The sequence below is a fragment of the Bombina bombina genome, chromosome 1 (genome assembly GCF_027579735.1).
Source record: "Bombina bombina isolate aBomBom1 chromosome 1, aBomBom1.pri, whole genome shotgun sequence".
Classification (NCBI taxonomy): domain Eukaryota; kingdom Metazoa; phylum Chordata; class Amphibia; order Anura; family Bombinatoridae; genus Bombina; species Bombina bombina.
The window spans coordinates 46,430,154-46,452,016 of NC_069499.1; the positions used below are offsets into that span (position 1 = coordinate 46,430,154).

General features: G+C 41.5%; 1 protein-coding gene across 1 annotated transcript in view; it reads right to left on the reverse strand.

The window, feature by feature from the left end:
• TMEM260 (transmembrane protein 260) overlaps positions 1-21,863 on the reverse strand; it is a 298,899-nt gene that overhangs the window by 89,954 nt on the left and 187,082 nt on the right. Inside the window, exons 7-9 of the mRNA XM_053697331.1 lie at positions 21,115-21,294; positions 9,678-9,718; positions 7,330-7,416 (exon numbers count right to left, since the gene is read on the reverse strand). Coding sequence (XP_053553306.1) covers positions 7,330-7,416; positions 9,678-9,718; positions 21,115-21,294 — 308 coding nt within the window. The remainder of the gene's footprint in view (positions 1-7,329; positions 7,417-9,677; positions 9,719-21,114; positions 21,295-21,863) is intronic.

The window sequence follows — 21,863 nt, forward strand, 5'->3', positions numbered from 1 at the left end:
TGCATGGTTGTAAAGGTCTGAGAGGGAATCTAGTAAAAGGAATAATGCCCTGCTATAAGAAAAAGTAAGCAATCTATATGAGCCCAAATCTTCACAAAGTTTTTCAAAGAGAACAAGGCAGTACATATATAAGGTGTTAGAAAAAGATTCTTCAATCAAGAGTTTATTATTTTTAAAATAGTACAAGATTGTGCTGCTTTGTTCTGGGGTGTAGCTGTAGTCCATATCAGTCTCTACAGTAGAGCTTTGGTGGCTTTAGAGCAATGCGAACTTGTGGGACATAATTCTCACTGCGCTTCCCATATACTGTTGCTGCCCTAACCCGGAAAAATCTGAGGGATATTACTCAGTATTTTCTCTTAATTCACAGGTCCATGTGAGGAATAGGACTTTGCAGACCTGGGAGCTGCCTTTGCTGTCGGGCAGAATGTGAGGTAAGTGCCGACTTATTTCTGGGGTTAAAAGAAGAAAGAAAAACTCGGAAGAAGTTGGCCACTCACTTTGTAAATGGGACATACAAGGTAGCCCTTAGTGGATATGGGCACTTTATTTTGCTCAGGTATGAATTGTCCATTATATTTGGGAGACTATAATCGACAGCTACACGCAGGCAATCAATTATGGTGCTTCCCATCTACCGAAGGTTGCTTAAACAATCATAACGACCGGCAGATGACTGTTCTGACATCGCTCTCAACGGGCGTAATTGGGCACTTTGTTATTTATTCTCCTTTCCACTCAGGAGACATTTTTTTTCAGTTAGAGGCAGGCATTAGGACAATCTAACATTTGCAGTGGTCACATCTCAACCGGCGGTTACATAAACATCATGCCGACCGGGAGATTACTGTAAAGTCAACGCCCATGACGGGCGGTCCTTGGGGAGGCGGCATTTGCATAGCGCACATTTTTCCCTTCTCTTCCGGAGAGCCTAAAATTACACTGCGTAAGAGGAAGTTGTGCAGTTATTGGTCCTATTACGCATTTTCACATATATCAAGCGTAATTAGGACTGGAGACTGTCTTCCCCTGTTGAGGTACAGTTCTGGATCTGCATGTACTACTCAGAGGGAGTTAGTTCTATGGCTCAGGCAGGCACCTCAGCAGTTTCACGCTGAGGGATACTGTTAAATTGCACATTTAGTTAAGCTGTTTTGCCCTATATACACAAAAAAAATAAAAAGAAAAAAGATTCCTTTTCAAAATTTAAAGTGACAGTAAAGTTTTTGTATATTTTGCTATGTTTAAAATATTCAATTTTTTTTTTTAGAGATCTTGGTTCTTTGTATTCAAATGTGGAACCATCAAATCCTTTCTGTTCTTCATGTATGTGAGGAACCTAATCCTTAGGAATAGTCTTTTTCTGAGACATTTCACAATGAGGATGTTGTCCAGAAATTTAATTACAATTATTGTTATTGTCTTGTATTTGTATAGCGCCGCCAAATTCCGTAGCACAATTACAATGTTCAATATACGCCTCAAGAGTCCCACATTTTATTGCCCTCACATGCAGTGCCCTTCGCTCTTCTCATATGTTCTGATGCATTGTCTGCTTTCCCAATATTGATGGGAAAGCGTTAGAGGAAGAACAGACATTCAGCAAGCAAGGTTTCTAACACAGTGTAATTCCTCTTGTTGATGCTTGTATCTTTCAAGTTTAAGCCACATCACCTCCATCTGTTACTCAAGGAGGTTTTAGCTACATTGGACGACAGAGACTCCTCAGTCGTAGTAATAAAAAAAAAAAGTTTTTCTGTACACCAGGGCTTACAATGGCAGCCATCTGTGTGCATTTCTACCGTCACTAGTGCGGCAGCATATTGGTTGAGGCGTTACCTGATGCTATCAGGACAGAAACGTCTTTGAATGAAATCCAGGATAGGATAAAAGTCCTTAAATTGGCTAATTCCTTTATTTTGGATGCTTCCATTCAAGTTATCAAAGCTGGTAGCAATGATTTTGGATTTCTCTATTCTAGCTTGCAGAGCCTTCTGGTTAAAGCCTTGGTCTGCGGATGTGTCCTCTGAGTCTAAGCTTCTGTATCTTATCAGATAGGCTAGCTCAACAGGCTAGGCACTGTGGCTAGGTTTTGTTGCAACCCAAGGGTTGCAGGTTTTAATCCCCGGCGAGGTCCACTTAACATTTCATCCTTCTGAGGTGGATTAGATGAGCAGCACCTTGAGACCCTTACGGGTGATTAACCGTACTTTACAATTACTCCATACATACATTCAGAATTGTTTAGCTATTCCTTACAAGGGGAAGACCTTGTTTGGACCTGGCCTGTCAGAGATTATTTCTGACTTCACGGGAGGTAAGGGTCTCCTTTTACCTCAGGATAAGAGAAAAGGACGACAGAGCAATTTTCGTTCCTTTCGAAATTTCAAGGGAAATTCTTCCTCTTATGTCTCCAAACAAGATCAGTCTAAACCTGCATGGAGACCCCTCCAATCTTGGAAATCCAAAAAGCCTGCTGTGAGATCAAGGACAGCATGAAGGGCATGCCCCCGATCCGAGACCGGATCTTGTAGGGGGCAGACTTTCCTTCTTCGCTCAGGCTTGGGTTCGAGATGTTCAGGATCCCAATAAAGAGAGTATCTGTCAGGGTGCCAGGAATCAGACTGAGACGAGAAGTGCAAAAATAATCACACCTTTATTCATAGCAAAAAATAATAAAAAGTCCAGAAGTCAAATAACAAGCCAGGAGTCAAAACCAGAGCTGGTAGTCAGACGAGCCGAGTCAGGAGCCAAAGCGAATAGTCAGACGAGCCGGAACAAGGAAAACAGCAGAGACAGAACAAGCCAGGGATCAGGAACCAGGAAGGACATCAGGCAGCCAGGTAATACACAGGAACTCTCACAAACAGGTCTGAGACAAAGCAAAGGCAAAGCATACTGAACAGAGGCCCTATAAATAATAAGTGATGACATCACAATTCTAAGACTGCATCCTGTCTCCCATGGATGATGCACACCAGTCTGGCCATAAAAGGAAGTGTAGGAAATGAGCAGCATCCCCCACAATGCACCATAGTCAAGAAAAGAGGCGAGTAAAATGGCTGGTTTTCTGTTTTCAGGATTGTCTGTAGACCAGACAAAATGTGAGGCGTTCTTACACTGCGTAAGAGACCTTTCCAACCTGGGAGTGATAGTTCTTGTTCAGGTACAAGAACAGGGTTTGGGATTTTATTTTAATCTATCATGGTTCCAAAAAAGGGAGGGAACCTTCAAACCAATTTTAGATCTCCACTAATTTCTCAGAGTACCGTCCTTCAGGAGGGAAACTATTCGTTCCATTCTCCCTTTGATCCAAGAGGGTCAATTTATGACAAGGACGCGTACATGCATGTTCCTATTTACAGGGCTCATCTCAAGTTCCTAAGGTTTGCTTTTCTGGACAAATTCTTCCAGTTCGTGACTCTTCCCTTCGGTCTTGACACAGCTCCCAGAACTTTCACAAGGGTTTTGGGATCACTGTTTGCTGTGCTTCGGTTAAGCATGCTCAAGCAACGGAACGGAGATTATGCGGACTTGTCTCCTCGAATACTACTAAAGGAGCAGGAGACAAGGGATTTTTTTCAATAGTGGTTGTTTTACAGATCATCATCCCAGGGAACCTGCTTTCACAGACCATCTTGGGTGATTGTGACAATAGACGCCAGCCTTATAGGATAGGGAGCAGTTTGGGGCTCCCTAAAGCCTCAGGGAGTTTGGACTCAGTCATAGTCTGTTCTACCTTTAAACATTCTGGAGCTGAGAGCGATCTTCAAGGCTCTTCTGACCTGGCCCTAGTTAGCCTCGGTCCAGTTTATCAGGTTCCAGTCGGACAATATAGCTTTGGTGGCTTACATCAGTCATCAGGAAGGAACGAGGAGTTACTTAGCGATGACTGAGGTAACCAAAAATACTTTGGTGGGCGAAGGTGTCGGCGACCCAAATCCCAGGGGTGGAAACTGGGAGGCAGACATCCTGAGCAGGCAGACCTTTCATCCGGGGGAGTGGGAACTCCATCCGGAAGTGTTCTCCAGCTTGATTCTCAGGTGGGTTCAGCTGGAATTAGATCTTTTGGCATCCTGACAGAATGCCAAGCTCCCGGAATACGGATCGAGGTCGGATTCCCAGGCGGAACTGTTAGATACTCTGGCGGTTCCTTGGACCTTCACTATAATATACATATTTTCTCGCTTTCTTCCTGGGTTAGTGCTTGAATCAAGCAGGAGAGGACATAGGTGATCCTCATTGCTCCTGCTTGGCCTCGCAGTATTTGGTATGCAGATCTGGTGGACATGTCATCTCTGTCACCTTGGAAACTTCCGTTGAGGAAGGACCTTCTAATTCAAGGGCCCTTCCATCACCCAAATCTAGTTTCTCTGAATCTGACTGCTTGGAGATTGAATGCTTAATTCTATCCAAGCAAGGTTTTTTTCTGACTCGGTCATAGAGACCATGTTTCAGTCTCGTAAACCTGTAACTAGGAAGATTTGCCATAAGATATGGCGTAAATATCTCTATTGGTGTTAATCCGAGGGCTACTCATGAAGTAGAGTTAGGATTCCTAGGATTTTGTACTAAGGACCTTTGTCAGTCTTCTTCTTTGTTTGTGGGTTTTTTTCAGGAAAACGTAAGGAACAGAAAGCTACGGCTTCTTCTGTTTCTTTTTGGCTGAAGAGTATCATTTGGTTTGAATATAAGACTGCTGCACAGCAGCCGCCATAGAGGTACGGCTCATTCCACAAGGGCTGTTGCTTCCTCATGGGTGTTCAAAAAATGAGGTTTCTGTGGAACAGATTTGCAAGGCTGCAACTTGGTCCTCTCTTCACACTTTTTCAAAGTTCCACAAATTTGACACTTTTGCCTCGGCTGAGGCCGCTTTTGGGAGAAAGGTTCTTCAAGCAGTGGTGCCTTCCGTTTAGGTTCTCTGTCTTGTCCCTCCCTTATCATCTGTGTACCCTAGCTTGGGTATTGAATCCCATAAAATGATCCATGGACTTATCGTGTCTTAAAAAAGAAAAGAAAATGTTATGCTTACCTGATAAATTTATTTCTTTTTTGACACAATGAGTCCACGGCCCGCCCTGTTCTTTTAGACAGGTTGTGGTTTATTATAAACTTCAGACAGACACCTCTGCACCTTGGCTTTTCCTTTCTCTTCCCAACTTCGGTCGAATGACTGGAGTGGGAGGGAAGGGAGGAGCTATATAACAGCTCTGCTGTGGTGCTCTTTGCCTCCTCCTGCTGACCAGGAGGTGAATATCCCATTAGTAATTAAGATGATCTGTGGACTCATCATGTCAAAAAAGAAATAAATGTATCAAGTAAGCATAATTTTTCTTTTTTTACACAATGATTTCAATGCAGTGTAAAGTGTCACTTTAAAGGACTACTAAATATAGTGGATTTGAATTATAAACAAATACATAACAAAAAGACAATGCAATAGTACTTAGGCTGAACTTCAAATGAGTAGTAGATTTTTTTTCTGACAAATTTCAAAGTTATGTCTATTTCCACTCCCCCTGTATCATGTGAAAGCCATCAGCCAATCACAAATGCATATAAGTATATTCTGTGAATTCTTGCACATGCTCAGTAGGAGCTGGTGACTCAAAAAGTGTAAATATAAAAAAACTGCACATTTTGTTAATGGAAGTAAATTGGAAAGTTGCTTAAAATTGCTGCTCTAATACAGACTTAGGCAAAAATATTGCAGCAATACGTTACAATGTTGCAAATTTACGTTTTACAACGTTTTCTGATATCCTATTGAGTGTATATATTGTGTGTATATTGTTTTAATCACAGGTCTAAGTAACAAAAAGTATGTAAATAAGTATGTACTTTTTTAAACGTTTTTCTTTTCACTGGATGTCATGTCACATAACGGAGTGAGTGAAATCGGTAACTCCACCTTCCTAAGCAAGTATAAATCAAGGGCTATTTAAGCCAGGAGATGGAAACAGATTGTTATCTGACGAAGCCCCAAAGACAGTCCATTAAGTGGAGGGGCGAAACGTGTCATCATTCCCGCAATCAATACTCATCTGTGAGCTGACTGGTTGGATCTGAACCAAGCCCTCCATGCTGTGTTTCCATTTGTTTGTTTGGCAAGTGAAACCATGTGCTCGTAAGCAGACGCAGGAGATGAGCCTAATCACAGCTGCAGTGAGGAACACTTGCTCAATGTAAAAGCACAGTACCAATGGTAACTACACAGTCCGGACACGGGATCCTGGAAAAACCTCAACGAAGGAGGTATCAGGATAATTTGCCCCATTATCGAGGAGTTGTGAGTTGAAAGGCTTACTCTGTGCTGCACAGAAATTGTCTGTATATATTTTCCCTTGATGGATCTTCAAGTGTGTGGTTGCACTATGTGCTCCATATACTTACTTCAAGCCATTTTATAATTGTGTCTACATTTGGGACATATAAAAGGGAGCGTGCTATGGCACATAAGTGCTCCCTGGCTCTTCTTATTATCACACACTGATTGTTTATCTAAGTGTTAATTCCAATGTTTGGGCATGCCATAATATGTTTGTTATCTATAGTATATAATGTAACAAACGTTTGTTTAAGCAATCATTGCATTAGCAAGTGCACTCTTCGTTTATGGATCAGCTATACAGTATCATTCTGTAAAAGGAATTTCACTGAGCTTTTTTGAAGCTGTAATAAACGTATGATGTTCTTAGTGCAAAAAAAAAAAAATTCTGCTCTATCTGAATCATGAAAGTTTAATTATGACTTGAGTGTTCCTTTAAATTACAACAATGCTGACTATTCACAAAAATGTAGTACAGCACTGTTAATATGTTTTCTGCCCTAATTTATATGCTAAAGTAATCTATTATTTAGAAAACACTAAAAGTCAAAATTAAACTTGATTCAGATAGAGCATGTGATTTTAAACTTTCCAATTCCCTTTCATTAAATGTGCACAATCTTTTTGTATGCACATTATCTGAAGCACCACCCCCTACTGAGCATGTGCAAGACTTCACAGAATATACGCACTTGCATTTAGTGATTGACTGACGGCTGTCACATGATGTAGTGAGAATAAATATGAAACTAACTATGAATTTTGTAAAAAAAAAATCCACATTTGAAATTCAAACTAAGTGCTTTTGCATTGTCTTTTTATTATGCATTTAGTGATTATGGTAGTCTACTGTTTGGTGGTCCTTTAATGTAAAATAGTCATTAGGGGGTACATGCCCAGAGACATAAAAACAAGGATGATTCTACTGAGATGTTTCATTTAACATAATTACATTAAAGAGCTGTATTTAGTTCAACTAATAAAAATATGAAGCTACTCACTGAGACGTGAAACAGAATAACAGCGCTAGTATAGCCAGACCTGCAGCCAATGGCGTGAGCTCAGTGGTCATGTGATTCCCCTGAAACCTGTAATAGGACAACAAAACTGTATTCATTTCATTACAGACCCTGATAACTGAGATTGCTGCAGAAAATAAAATACTCCATTGGAAAACACAGGAAATAATCACCATTGTTGTTATATTAAATAAATAACATACAAATGTCAGGCTTCCTCATGTAAGTGAAAGGAATATTTAGCATTATGAGATTGTAATATAAAATGTTTAATTACACGTAGTTAAAGGGAAAGTAAAGTCCAAAATAAACTTTCAGGATTCAGATAGGGCATGTCATATTAAACAAATTTCCATTTTACTTTAATCACCAATTTTGCTTTGTTCTCTTTGTATTCTTAGTTGAAAGCTAAACCTAGGTAGGCTCATATGCTAATTTCTTAGACCTTGAAGGCTGCCTCTTATCTGAATGCATTTTGACAGTTTTTCACCAGTAGAGGGCGTTAATTCATGTGTGCCATATAGATAACATTGTACTCACACCCATGGAGTTACCTAGGAGCCAGCACTGATTGGCTAAACTGCAAGTCTGTCAAAAGAACTGAAATACGGGGGCAGTTTAAAGAGGCTTAGATACAAGGTAATCACAGAGGTAAAAGGTATATTAATATAACTGAGATAAGGAGCAGTCTGCAGAGGCTTAGATACAAGGTAATCACAGAGGTAAAACGTGTATTAATATAACTGAGATAAGGAGCAGTCTGCAGAGGCTTAGATACAAGGTAATCACAGAGGTAAAAAGTATATTAATATAACTGAGATAAGGGCAGTCTGCAGAGGCTTAGATACAAGGTAATCACAGAGGTAAAAAGTATATTAATATAACCGAGATAAGGGGCAGTCTGCAGAGGCTTAGATACAAGGTAATCACAGAGGTAAAAAGTATACTAATATAACTGAGATAAGGGGGCAGTCTGCAGAGGCTTAGATACAAGGTAATCACAGAGGTAAAAAGTATATTAATATAACTGAGATAAGGAGCAGTCTGCAGAGGCTTAGATACAAGGTAATCACAGAGGTAAAAAGTATATTAATATAACTGAGATAAGGGGCAGTCTGCAGAGGCTTAGATACAAGGTAATCACAGAGGTAAAAAGTGTATTAATATAACTGTGTTGGTTGTGCAAAACTAGGGAATGGGTAATAAAGGGATTATCTATCTTTTAAAACAATAGACATTCTGGTGTAGACTGTCCCTTTAAAGAACTTTGTAATATACTTTCATTATTTATAGTTTCCACTTTTCCTGTAATTTATTTATAAATATTGCTGCTTTTCTACATTCTACCGAGCTGCAATAAAGTAATTGGTGCCACCATGTTTAAAGTAATATAAAAACCCAAATGTTCTCTTGTGATTCAGACAGAGCATAACATTCTAAAAGATTCCAATTTACTTCTATTATCAAATTTGCTTTGCTCCCCATATATTCTTTTTTTGAGAGATACCTAGGTAGGTAGGCAGGTGGTCTGGAGCACTACATGACAGGAAATAGTGCTGCCATATAGTGCTTTGCGAATGGATAACATTCTTGCTAAACTGCTGCTATATAGTCCTGCAGACACATGCACTCTCCTGAGCTTACATCCACACAATTTCAGCTCACAATTTCACAATGGAACACAGGAAAAGGGGACAAATAAATAACAAAAGTATATTGCAGATATATACACACGATTCATTATTTTATATTAGCATATCCATATATATAAATTCAATATCCCTTTAAACGTGCACTGCTAAACTGTAATACAAGAAAACAGCTAACTGGACAAGAAGAAAGCTGTGGGCGGAGCTTGGTAGCCATTTTTGGCTGCTTACAAAAGATGATTATTAAAAATTGTCATGTACTTCTAACAAGCTTAGAGGTAAACTCATTGCAAGATGCTTGCCTGGTATGTAGGAATAAGTAATAGAGAATTGGGTCTAGACCAGGGATAGTTAACCTTGGCACCCCTGATGTTTCAGAACTACATTTCCCATGATGCTCAACTGGAATGCAGAGTGCCTAAGCATCATGGGAAATGTAATTCAAAAACATCTGGTCTAGACTGTCCTATCACATTGCTCAACACATAAAATTCTACACATAATGTTCTTCCTGTGCACTATTACTGCAATAAAATAAAAATACATTTGTTTATTTTCTTTTTTCCCTCATTTTTTCCCTGTGCTGATGAGGTGCCCATAATTAGAGAGAGGTTTATAAAAGTGTTTAATTTTCCTTTAAACTTGTTGCAGAGTGAAGTGTAAAAATATTTTTTTACTTACCTTAACATTTCAGCCATGCTAGTTCCAGTCTCTCCTTTAGCCTAATGAGGGGGGGGGGGGGAAACATACCCATAAATATCAGCAAATTCAGAAAAATGTCAACCGAAAACTGTTTTTATGCAAAACCTTTCTATATACAACTCTTCTAATAAATGAAACTGTTAACTTCAGATATCTGGGGGGATTTCCCTGCTAACTGGAACCCACACATTATTACATGTTTTGTAAAAAGAAGGAGTTTGCTAAATAGTGAAAAAATACAACTGAAGTGTATATTTGATGTATTTTCCTTACCAGAGATAGAAAGGATTTAAAAAAAATATATATGGCTTTAAATCAATGACACAGAACATTGTAGCTGCTGGAACTTTATTGAACTCACAAATAACAGAGCACAACTAATGATTCAGCAGGTTTGAATGTTTTGTTTCTTACAAACCTGTTCTCTGGTATACAGAATGTGCTAAAAACAGCAACTTACTTGCTCTCTTGCTATATTAACACACTTAGACATTTTCACTGTAGCCACTCCCTGCAGCTAGGCTAGAAAAGAGAGCAGACATTACAGAACTTAAGTTCTACTGTCAAATGATTCCCCTCGCTAAAGTCACTACTGAGAATGGGCAAAAAAAACCCATAAATTATGCTTACCAGATAATTTCCTTTTCTTCTGTATCAGGAGAGTCCACTGCTTCATTCCTTACTTGTGGGAAATACTGAACCTGGCCACCAGGAGGAGGCAAAGACACCCCAGCCAAAGGCTTAAATACCTCCCCCACTCCCCTCATCCCCCAGTCATTCTGCCGAGGGAACAAGGAACAGTAGGAGAAATATCAGGGTATAAATGGTGCCAGAACAAAAAAACATTTAGGTCCGCCCAACGGAGAAAATGGGCGGAGGCCGTGGACTCTCCTCATACAGAAGGAATGGAAATTATCTGGTAAGCATAATTTATGTTTTCCTTCTTAATATGAGAAGAGTCCACGGCTTCATTCCTTACTTGTGGGAAACATATACCCAAGCTCTAGAGGACCCTGAATGAAACGGGAGGGTAAAAAAGTAGAGGCGGACCCTAATCTGAGGGCACCACCGCCTGCAAAACCTTTCTCCCAAAAGATGCTTCAGCCGAAGTAAAAACGTCAAACTTATAAAATTTTGAAAAAGTATGTAGAGAGGACCAGGTAGCCGCCTTACAAATCTGCTCCATAGAGGCCTCATTCTTGAAGGCCCAAGAGGAAGCCACTGCTCTAGTTGAATGAGCCTTAATCCTCTAAGGAGGCTTATGTCCAGCTGTTTCATATGCTAAGCGAATAATGCTCCTCAACCAAAAGGATAAAGAAGTGTATGAGGCCTTCTGCCCCTTACACTTTCCAGAATAGACAACAAACAAAGAAGAAGTCTGTCTAAACTCCTAAGTAGCTTGAAGATAGAACTTCAAGGCCCAAACCACATCCAAATTATGAAGTAGAAGAAGAAGAAGGGTTAGGACACAAGGAAGGAACAACAATCTCCTGATTGATGTTGCGATCAGAAACAACCTTAGGAAGAAAACCTAACCCAGTATGAAGAACAGCCTTATCAGCATGGAATTCTAGGTAAGGGGGCTCACATTGCAAGGCAGCCATCTCAGATACTCTGCGTGCCGAAGCAATAGCCAGTAAAAAGGGAACCTTCCAAGATAGTAATTTAATGTCAAGGCCGTGCATAGGCTCAAACGGAGCCCTCTGCAAAACCTTAAGAACAAGATTCAAACTCCAAGGAGGAGCACTAGGTCGAAACACAGGTCTGATTCTCGTCAGAACATGAGCAAAAGACTGGACATCTGGAAGCTTAGAGAGTCTCTTGTGCAGTAAAACAGAAAGGGCCGAAATCTGTCCCTTAAGGGAGCTAGCCGAAAGGCCCTTCTCCAGACCATCCTGGAGAAAGGAAAGAATCCTGGAAACACTGACCCTATGCCAGGGTAATCTGCGCTCTTCACACCAGAATAAGTAGGTCCTCCATACCTTATGATAGATGAGTAACCGGCTTACGAGCTTGAATGTATCAACAACTCTCTCAGAAAAACCTCTCTTGGCTAGGACTAAGCGGTCAATCTCCACGCGGTCAGCCTCAGAGAATCTAGATTTTGATGAACAAAAGGACCTTGTTCCAGCAGATCCCTGCAACAAGGCAACCTCCATGGAGGAGATGAGGACATCCCCACCAGATCCGCGAACCACATCCTCCAAGGCCACGATGGAGCAATTAGAATCACAGATGCTTGCTCCTGCTTGATATGTGCCCCACACGAGGTAGAAGTGGTAATGGCGGGAAAATGTATATCAGATTGAAGCTCCAAGGCACTGCTAATGCATCTATTAGCGCCGCCTGAGGATCCCTGGCCCCCGACCCATATCTGGGTAGCTTGGAATTGAGCCGGGATGCCATGAGATCTATCTACGGTGTCCCACATCTGCTGCAAATCTCTGCAAACACCTCTGGATGGAGAGATCATTGCCCCGGATGAAAAGATTGTCTGCTAAGGAAATCCGCTTCCCAGTTGTCCACACCCAGAATGTGGATTGCTGAGAGCGAACAGTTGTGGACCTCCTCCCATTCTAGAATCCAAGATATTTCCCTCATTGCTAGGGAGCTCCTCGTTCCCCCCTGATGGTTGATGTAAGCCACCAAGGTTATATTGTCTGATTGGAATCTGATAAACTGGGCCAAACCCAGAAGGGGCCAAGCCTTTAGAGCATTGAAGATCGCTCGAAGTTCTAAGATGTTGATCAGGAGGAGGGATTCCTCTTGAGTCCACAGGCTCCCCATCCTGTGAGACCGCGTCCGTAGTCACAATCTCCCAGGATAGTCTCAAGAAGGACGTCCCTTAGGACAGAGCCACCAGGAGAGCGATTCTCTTGACCGGCTGTCCAGAGAAATCTGTTGAGACAGATCCGAATGATTGCCATTCCACTGTCTCAGCATGCCCAGCTGAAGAGGTCTGAGATGGAATCTGGCAAGCCAAATTACCTCTATACACTGAGCCACAGAGGGCCTTAAGGAGGTCTGGAGGGCAAGACAATTGGAAGTTAGCTTGTAAAGTCTCTGGTCTGTAAGAAATATCCTCATGGATATGGAGTATATTATTGTACCAAGGAACTCCACCCTGGTACTGGGAATAAGAGAACTCTTTTCTAAGTTTATCTTCAATCTATGAGATCGAAGAAGAGAAAGAAGGGCTTTTGAATGGTCCTCTGCCAGACGACAGGACGGTGCTTGAACAAAAATGTTGTCTAAATACGGCGTCACTGCAATACCTCTGGTTCTGGCCACTGCGAGCAGAGCCCCTAGAACCTTCGTAAAAACTCTTGGAGCAGTAGCTAGACCAAACGGAAGTGCAATAAACTGGAAGTGCTGTTCCAGGAACGCAAATCTTAGGAACTTGAAGTGTTCCTTGTGTATAGGGACAGGAAGGTAGGCATCCTTCAGGTCTATCGTGGTCATAAATTGTCCTTCCTGGACTTAAAGGGACACTGAACCCAATTTTTTTCTTTTGTGGTTCAGATAGAGCATGCAATTTTAAGCAACTTTATATTTTACACCTATTATCAAATGTTCTTCATTCTCTTGGCATCTTTAATTGAAAAGCAAGAATGTCAGTTTAGATGCAAGCCCATTTTTGGTGAACAACCTGGGTTGTCCTTGCTGATTGGACAGCACCAATAAGCAAGTGCTGTCCAGGGTCTGAACCAATAATTGGCTGACTCCTTAGCTTAGATGCCTTCTTTTTCAAATAAAGATAGCAAGAGAACGAAGAAAAATTGATAATAGGAATAAATTAAAAAGTTGCTTAAAATTGCATGCTCTATCTGAATCACGAGCCTGATGAAACGGCACACTCGCTGAGAAACGAGTTGCTGTGTTCCTGTGCATTGATTTTAATTGGTTTTAAAATAAAGTGCCATTTTTATCCTTACCTTGCTCTGTCTTGTTTTGGGCTTTGGATTGGGTACCCCAAATACTTGTTCACTCTTTGAGGGTGAATCCTGCAGGTATATCCAACGCCTGGTTTGTGATTACTGACCTCTTCGTGGGGAGTGTTTCCTGTTCAGTCCTTTGCCAGCTGATTGAGTCAGCCGAGCGGCTCTGAAGCCTCGGTTCGTTGATTATTGCACTGGTTGTGCATCTAGGCTTTTGAGTATATTTGGATGTTTTTGCTTGTTTTGCTTGCCTGGTCCTACGTTATTACACTATCAGGTGTATAAAAAACATAATTTATGCTTACCTGATAAATTCCTTTCTTCTGTAGTGTGATCAGTCCACGGGTCATCATTACTTCTGGGATATTACTCCTCCCCAACAGGAAGTGCAAGAGGATTCACCCAGCAGAGCTGCATATAGCTCCACCCCTCTACGTCACTCCCAGTCATTCGACCAAGGACCAACGAGAAAGGAAAAGCCAAGGGTGAAGTGGTGACTGGAGTATAAATTAAAAAATATTTACCTGCCTTAAAAACAGGGCGGGCCGTGGACTGATCACACTACAGAAGAAAGGAATTTATCAGGTAAGCATAAATTATGTTTTCTTCTGTTAAGTGTGATCAGTCCACGGGTCATCATTACTTCTGGGATACCAATACCAAAGCAAAAGTACACGGATGACGGGAGGGATAGGCAGGCTCTTTATACAGAAGGAACCACTGCCTGAAGAACCTTTCTCCCAAAAATAGCCTCCGATGAAGCAAAAGTGTCAAATTTGTAAAATTTGGAAAAAGTATGAAGCGAAGACCAAGTTGCAGCCTTGCAAATCTGCTCAACAGAGGCCTCATTCTTGAAGGCCCAAGTGGAAGCCACAGCTCTAGTAGAATGAGCTGTAATTCTTTCAGGAGGCTGCTGTCCAGCAGTCTCATAAGCTAAACGAATTATGCTACGAAGCCAAAAAGAAAGAGAGGTAGCAGAAGCTTTTTGACCTCTCCTCTGCCCAGAGTAAACGACAAACAGAGAAGACGTTTGTCGAAATTCCTTAGTTGCCTGTAAGTAAAATTTTAGAGCACGGACTACATCCAGGTTGTGCAGTAGACGTTCCTTCTTCGAAGAAGGATTTGGGCACAAAGAAGGAACAACAATCTCTTGATTGATATTCCTGTTAGTAACTACCTTAGGTAAGAACCCAGGTTTAGTACGCAGAACTACCTTATCCGAATGAAAAATCAAATAAGGAGAATCACAATGTAAGGCTGATAATTCAGAGACTCTTCGAGCCGAGGAAATAGCCATTAAAAATAGAACTTTCCAAGATAACAACTTTATATCAATAGAATGAAGGGGTTCAAACGGAACGCCCTGTAAAACATTAAGAACAAGGTTTAAACTCCATGGTGGAGCAACAGTTTTAAACACAGGCTTAATCCTGGCCAAAGCCTGACAAAAAGCCTGGACGTCAGGAACTTCTGACAGACGTTTGTGTAACAGAATGGACAGAGCTGAGATCTGTCCCTTTAATGAACTAGCAGATAAACCCTTTTCTAAACCTTCTTGTAGAAAAGACAATATCCTAGGAATCCTAACCTTACTCCAAGAGTAACCTTTGGATTCACACCAATATAGGTATTTACGCCATATCTTATGGTAAATCTTTCTGGTAACAGGTTTCCTAGCCTGTATTAAGGTATCAATAACTGACTCAGAAAACCCACGTCTTGATAAAATCAAGCGTTCAATTTCCAAGCTGTCAGCTTCAGAGAAGTTAGATTTTGATGTTTGAAGGGACCCTGTATCAGAAGGTCCTGTTTCAGAGGTAGAGACCAAGGTGGACAGGATGACATGTCCACCAGGTCTGCATACCAAGTCCTGCGTGGCCACGCAGGTGCTATTAGAATCACTGATGCTCTCTCTTGTTTGATTCTGGCAATCAATCGAGGAAGCATCGGGAAGGGTGGAAACACGTAAGCCATCCTGAAGTCCCAAGGTGCTGTCAGGGCATCTATCAGGACTGCTCCTGGATCCCTGGATCTGGACCCGTAACGAGGAAGCTTGGCGTTCTGTCGAGACGCCATGAGATCTATCTCTGGTTTGCCCCAACGTCGAAGTATTTGGGCAAAGACCTCCGGATGGAGTTCCCACTCCCCCGGATGAAAAGTCTGACGACTTAAGAAATCCGCCTCCCAGTTCTCCACTCCCGGGATGTGGATTGCTGACAGGTGGCAAGAGTGAGACTCTGTCCAGCGAATTATCTTTGATACTTCAATCATAGCTAGGGAGCTTCTTGTCCCTCCCTGATGGTTGATGTAAGCTACAGTCGTGATGTTGTCCGACTGAAACCTGATGAACCCCCGAGTTGTCAACTGGGGCCAAGCCAGGAGGGCATTGAGAACTGCTCTCAATTCCAGAATGTTTATTGGCAGGAGACTCTCCTCCTGACTCCATTGTCCCTGAGCCTTCAGAGAATTCCAGACGGCACCCCAACCTAGAAGGCTGGCGTCTGTTGTTACAATTGTCCAGTCTGGTCTGCTGAATGGCATCCCCCTGGACAGATGTGGCCGAGAAAGCCACCATAGAAGAGAATTTCTGGTCTCTTGATCCAGATTCAGAGAAGGGGATAAGTCTGAGTAATCCCCATTCCACTGACTTAGCATGCACAGTTGCAGTGGTCTGAGGTGTAAGCGTGCAAAGGGTACTATGTCCATTGCCGCTACCATTAAGCCGATTACCTCCATGCATTGAGCCACTGACGGGTGTTGAATGGAATGAAGGGTGCGGCAAGCACTTTGAAGTCTTGTTAGCCTGTCCTCTGTCAGGTAAATCTTCATTTCTACAGAATCTATAAGAGTCCCCAGGAAGGGAACTCTTGTGAGTGGAACGAGTGAACTTTTCTTTTCGTTCACCTTCCATCCATGTGACCTTAGAAATGCCAGTACTAACTCTGTATGAGACTTGGCAGTTTGAAAGCTTGAAGCTTGTATCAGAATGTCGTCTAGGTATGGAGCTACCGAGATTCCCCGCGGTCTTAGTACCGCCAGAAGAGCGCCCAGAAACTTTGTGAAGATTCTTGGAGCTGTAGCCAATCCGAATGGAAGAGCCACAAACTGGTAATGCCTGTCTAGGAAGGCAAACCTTAGGTACCGGTAATGATCTTTGTGAATCGGTATGTGAAGGTAAGCATCTTTTAAATCTACAGTGGTCATGTACTGACCCTCTTGGATCATAGGTAAAATTGTCCGAATAGTCTCCATCTTGAACGATGGAACTCTTAGGAATTTGTTTAGGATCTTTAAGTCTAGGATTGGTCTGAAAGTTCCCTCTTTTTTGGGAACCACAAACAGATTTGAGTAAAACCCCTGTCCCTGTTCCGATCGTGGAACTGGATGGATTACTCCCATTAACAAGAGCTCTTGTACGCAGCGTAGAAACGCCTCTTTCTTTGTCTGGATTGTTGACAACCTTGACAGATGAAATCTCTCTCTTGGAGGAGAGTATTTGAAGTCCAGAAGGTATCCCTGAGATATTATCTCTAGCGTCCAGGGATCCTGGACATCTCTTGCCCAAGCCTGGGCGAAGAGAGAAAGTCTGCCCCCCACTAGATCCGATCCCGGATCGGGGGCCCTCAATTCATGCTGTTTTAGGGGCAGCAGCAGGTTTCCTGGTCTGCTTGCCCTTGTTCCAGGACTGGTTAGGTTTCCAGCCTTGTCTATAGCGAGCAACAGCTCCTTCCTGTTTTGGTGCAGAGGAAGTTGATGCTGCTCCTGCTTTGAAATTACGAAAGGAACGAAAATTAGACTGTCTAGCCTTAGCTTTGGCTTTGTCCTGAGGCAGGGCATGGCCTTTACCTCCTGTAATGTCAGCGATAATCTCTTTCAACCCGGGCCCGAATAAGGTCTGCCCTTTGAAAGGTATATTAAGCAATTTAGACTTAGAAGTAACATCAGCTGACCAGGATTTTAGCCACAGCGCCCTGCGTGCCTGAATGGCGAATCCTGAATTTTTCGCCGTAAGTTTAGTAAGATGTACTACGGCCTCCGAAATGAATGAATTAGCTAGTTTAAGGACTCTAAGCCTGTCCGTAATGTCGTCCAGAGTAGCTGAACTAATGTTCTCTTCCAGAGACTCAATCCAGAATGCCGCTGCAGCCGTGATCGGCGCAATGCATGCAAGGGGTTGCAATATAAAACCTTGTTGAACAAACATTTTCTTAAGGTAACCCTCTAATTTTTTATCCATTGGATCTGAAAAAGCACAGCTATCCTCCACCGGGATAGTGGTACGCTTAGCTAAAGTAGAAACTGCTCCCTCCACCTTAGGGACCGTTTGCCATAAGTCCCGTGTGGTGGCGTCTATTGGAAACATTTTTCTAAATATCGGAGGGGGTGAGAACGGCACACCGGGTCTATCCCACTCCTTAGTAACAATTTCAGTAAGTCTCTTAGGTATAGGAAAAACCTCAGTACTCGCCGGTACCGCAAAATATTTATCCAACCTACACATTTTCTCTGGTATTGCAACTGTGTTACAATCATTCAGAGCCGCTAACACCTCCCCTAGTAATACACGGATGTTTTCCAGTTTAAATTTAAAATTTGAAATATCTGAATCCAGTCTGTTTGGATCAGAACCGTCACCCACAGAATGAAGTTCTCCGTCCTCATGTTCTGCCACCTGTGACGCAGTGTCTGACATGGCCCTAATATTATCAGCGCACTCTGTTCTCACCCCAGAGTGATCACGCTTACCTCTTAGTTCTGGTAATTTAGCCAAAACTTCAGTCATAACAGTAGCCATATCCTGTAATGTGATTTGTAATGGCCGCCCAGATGTACTCGGCGCTACAATATCACGCACCTCCCGAGCGGGAGATGCAGGTACTGACACGTGAGGCGAGTTAGTCGGCATAACTCTCCCCTCGTTGTTTGGTGAAATTTGTTCAATTTGTACAGATTGACTTTTATTTAAAGTAGCATCAATACAGTTAGTACATAAATTTCTATTGGGCTCCACTTTGGCATTGCAACAAATGACAGAGGTATCTTCCTCTGAATCAGACATGTTTAACACACTAGCAAATAAACTTGCAACTTGGAATACAATTCAATTAGAATAATATTAAAAACGTACTGTGCCTTTAAGAAGCACAGAAGATCTATGACAGTTGAAAATTAATAAATTGAAACAGTTATAGCCTCAATCCTTATAAACAACACAACTTTAGCAAAGGTTTAATCCCATTAGCAAAGATAAATTCTGAAAGCAGGAAACAAATTACAGAATAAACGTTTTTTATCTCAGTCAACTATGATTCTCACAGCTCTGCTGAGAGAAATTACCTCCCTCAAAATAAGTTTTGAAGACCCCTGAGCTCTGTAGAGATGAACCGGATCATGCAGGAAATACAATGAGCTGCTGACTGAAATATCTGATGCGTAGCAAAAGCGCCAAAAAACGGCCCCTCCCCCTCACACACAGCAGTGAGAGAGAACAGAAACTGTCAGAAAAAAGATTAAGCAACTGCCAAGTGGAAAAATAGTGCCCAAACATTTATTCACTCAGTACCTCAGCAAATGAAAACGATTTTACATTCCAGCAAAAACGTTAAACATAATTTCTAGTTATTAAACAGCTTTATGTACTTCTTACAGTGTAATTCTAGTGAAGTACCATTCCCCAGAATACTGAAGTGTAAAGTATACATACATGACATTATATCGGTATGGCAGGATTTTCTCATCAATTCCATTGTCAGAAAATAAAAGCTGCTACATACCTCTATGCAGATTCATCTGCCCGCTGTCCCCTGATCTGAAGTTTACCTCTCCTCAGATGGCCGAGAAACAGCAATATGATCTTAACTACTCCGGTTAAAATCATAGCAAAAACTCTGGTAGATTCTTCTTCAAACTCTGCCAGAGAGGTAATAACACACTCCGGTGCTATTTTAAAATAACAAACTTTTGATTGAAGATATAAAACTAAGTATAATCACCATAGTCCTCTCACACATCCTATCTAGTCGTTGGGTGCAAGAGAATGACTGGGAGTGACGTAGAGGGGAGGAGCTATATGCAGCTCTGCTGGGTGAATCCTCTTGCACTTCCTGTTGGGGAGGAGTAATATCCCAGAAGTAATGATGACCCGTGGACTGATCACACTTAACAGAAGAAAATTAATGATCTTACCGGAATCTATGCTGTGCAACAGAAACACAGCCTCTCCTGATATGGACTTGAGTGATAGAAGCAGGCAGTGAAACTCGTCAACACGGATTGCTTAGGAGCTGTTAATACGAGTCTGGATGGGTTTGCAGAAAGACTCTCCCTACATCTCCAGACTAACATTCGTCAATGCTCTCACTGAGAGGCTGACAAGACTACTTAAAACCCCAGTCCCATTCCGAAGAGTGCTACCCTCCGTAAGGAACTACTCCGTATCTTCTGACACTTCTCTGCCAACCTCCTGTGACGAAAGGCAAAGAATGACTGGGGGATGAGGGGAGGTATTTAAGCCTTTGGCTGGGGTGTCTTTGCCTCCTCTTGGTGGCCAGGTTCAGTATTTTCCACAAGTAAGGAATGAAGCCGTGGACGCTCCTCCTATTAAGAAGGAAAAACAGACTACAGCTAGAGTAGATTTCTCCTAGCAACACTTCAAATTAAAGGCTGCTCATTTGCTTTCTTGTATAGGCCACAGCCCCCTTGTGGGGAGGTGATAGGAAGTAACAAACAAATAAAGTAAAAATAAGTAGAACTGTGTTTGCTGCTAGTCAGTTTTCATCCACTACTTTCTGTATTTGGAGAAGTCAATCCAGACTTGAGTCAGGAAATTATGTGGATTGCCACTATCATTATGTTAACAAAATCTCTGCTATATGGCTTCAGCTGAAATGATAAGATAATCCGTAAAGTTGGTACAGATATGTTTACCGTCCCTTTAAAGAGACACATCAGGCCATATACATTAATAAAAAAAAAAAAAGGATGTGCCTTGTATCATGTAAATCAAATTATTTATAATATGATACAAGGAACTTCCAGCTCTCTAAGCAAATGCACTGTTTAAAATGCTGGTGCACAGAGTTTATCTAAATGTACCTTTTGTGCACAGTAAAAGTTCTCATTCAAAAAATAAGTGATAGCTTTTAGTTGAAACATTTTTTGCTAAAACATAAATTTAGAATATATAATTATTTTTTTTCTTCAATGGTGGTACTGCAAACTTATTCAACAAAGGTCAATACAGGTTTGTATTTAAACATGCAAACACTTTTAACAAATATTCAGCAGCATTTGCTTCATTTTACAATAAAGCAGTGTATGCATCAAGTATTAATCAGATGTCTGGCCTAGAGTACGTATTTGTGTTCACCTACTTAATAGATTAAACACTTGAAAAAAAATGAGAGGAATTTCTGATAGTTTTTTGTTGAGAGTTCTTTTTAACTTTGAAGTCCAGAAGACAAAAGAAATCAATTTACCAGATTGAACGTTCCGTATTCTTCTCTTAATAAATGAGTGAAAAGCCCTTGAAAGGTCGTCTGGTCTCCCCAGGTCCAGCGGGCTCGGTTGAGGAATGAGGAGGCAATTAGGTAGAAATATGGCAGAAGTCCGGCTACAAAGCATGCACCCAACTTCAGTAAAGAGCTGACAGATAATTCCTGCAAAAAACCATAGAACACAAAGAAATATTGAAAAAGAAATGTTTAAAGGAACAGTATGTTATTTTTGCATTACATACCCTAGATAAATATGTTTTTAACTCCCACAAAGGGGCATTGCAGCTTCCAAGCAGAATGCGGCCTGTGACTTGCGTTTACATACAACTGTTACACCCGATTGGCTATCCAGCTTCGTTTTGCTTGGGAGCTGCAATCCTTTTGGCTGCAGAGCAGGATTTAAGTAATGTGTTTAACAGATAGAAAGCTAAAATTCATAAAGCTCTAACAATTTATAGCATGCAATTTCTGCATGAAACTGACCATTTAATGATGCAAAATAATCCAAGATAAATTTTTAAATTTCATAAGCAGAATTCTATCACAAAACCTGACAATTTATTGTCATCACTTAAATGGACAGTCTACTCCAAAATTGTTATGGTTTAAAAAGATAGATAATCCCTTTATTACCCATTCCCCTGTTTTGCATAACCAACACAGTTATATTAAGATACTTTTATTACCTTGTATCTAAGCCTTTGCAGACTGCCCCCTAATTTGAGTTCTTT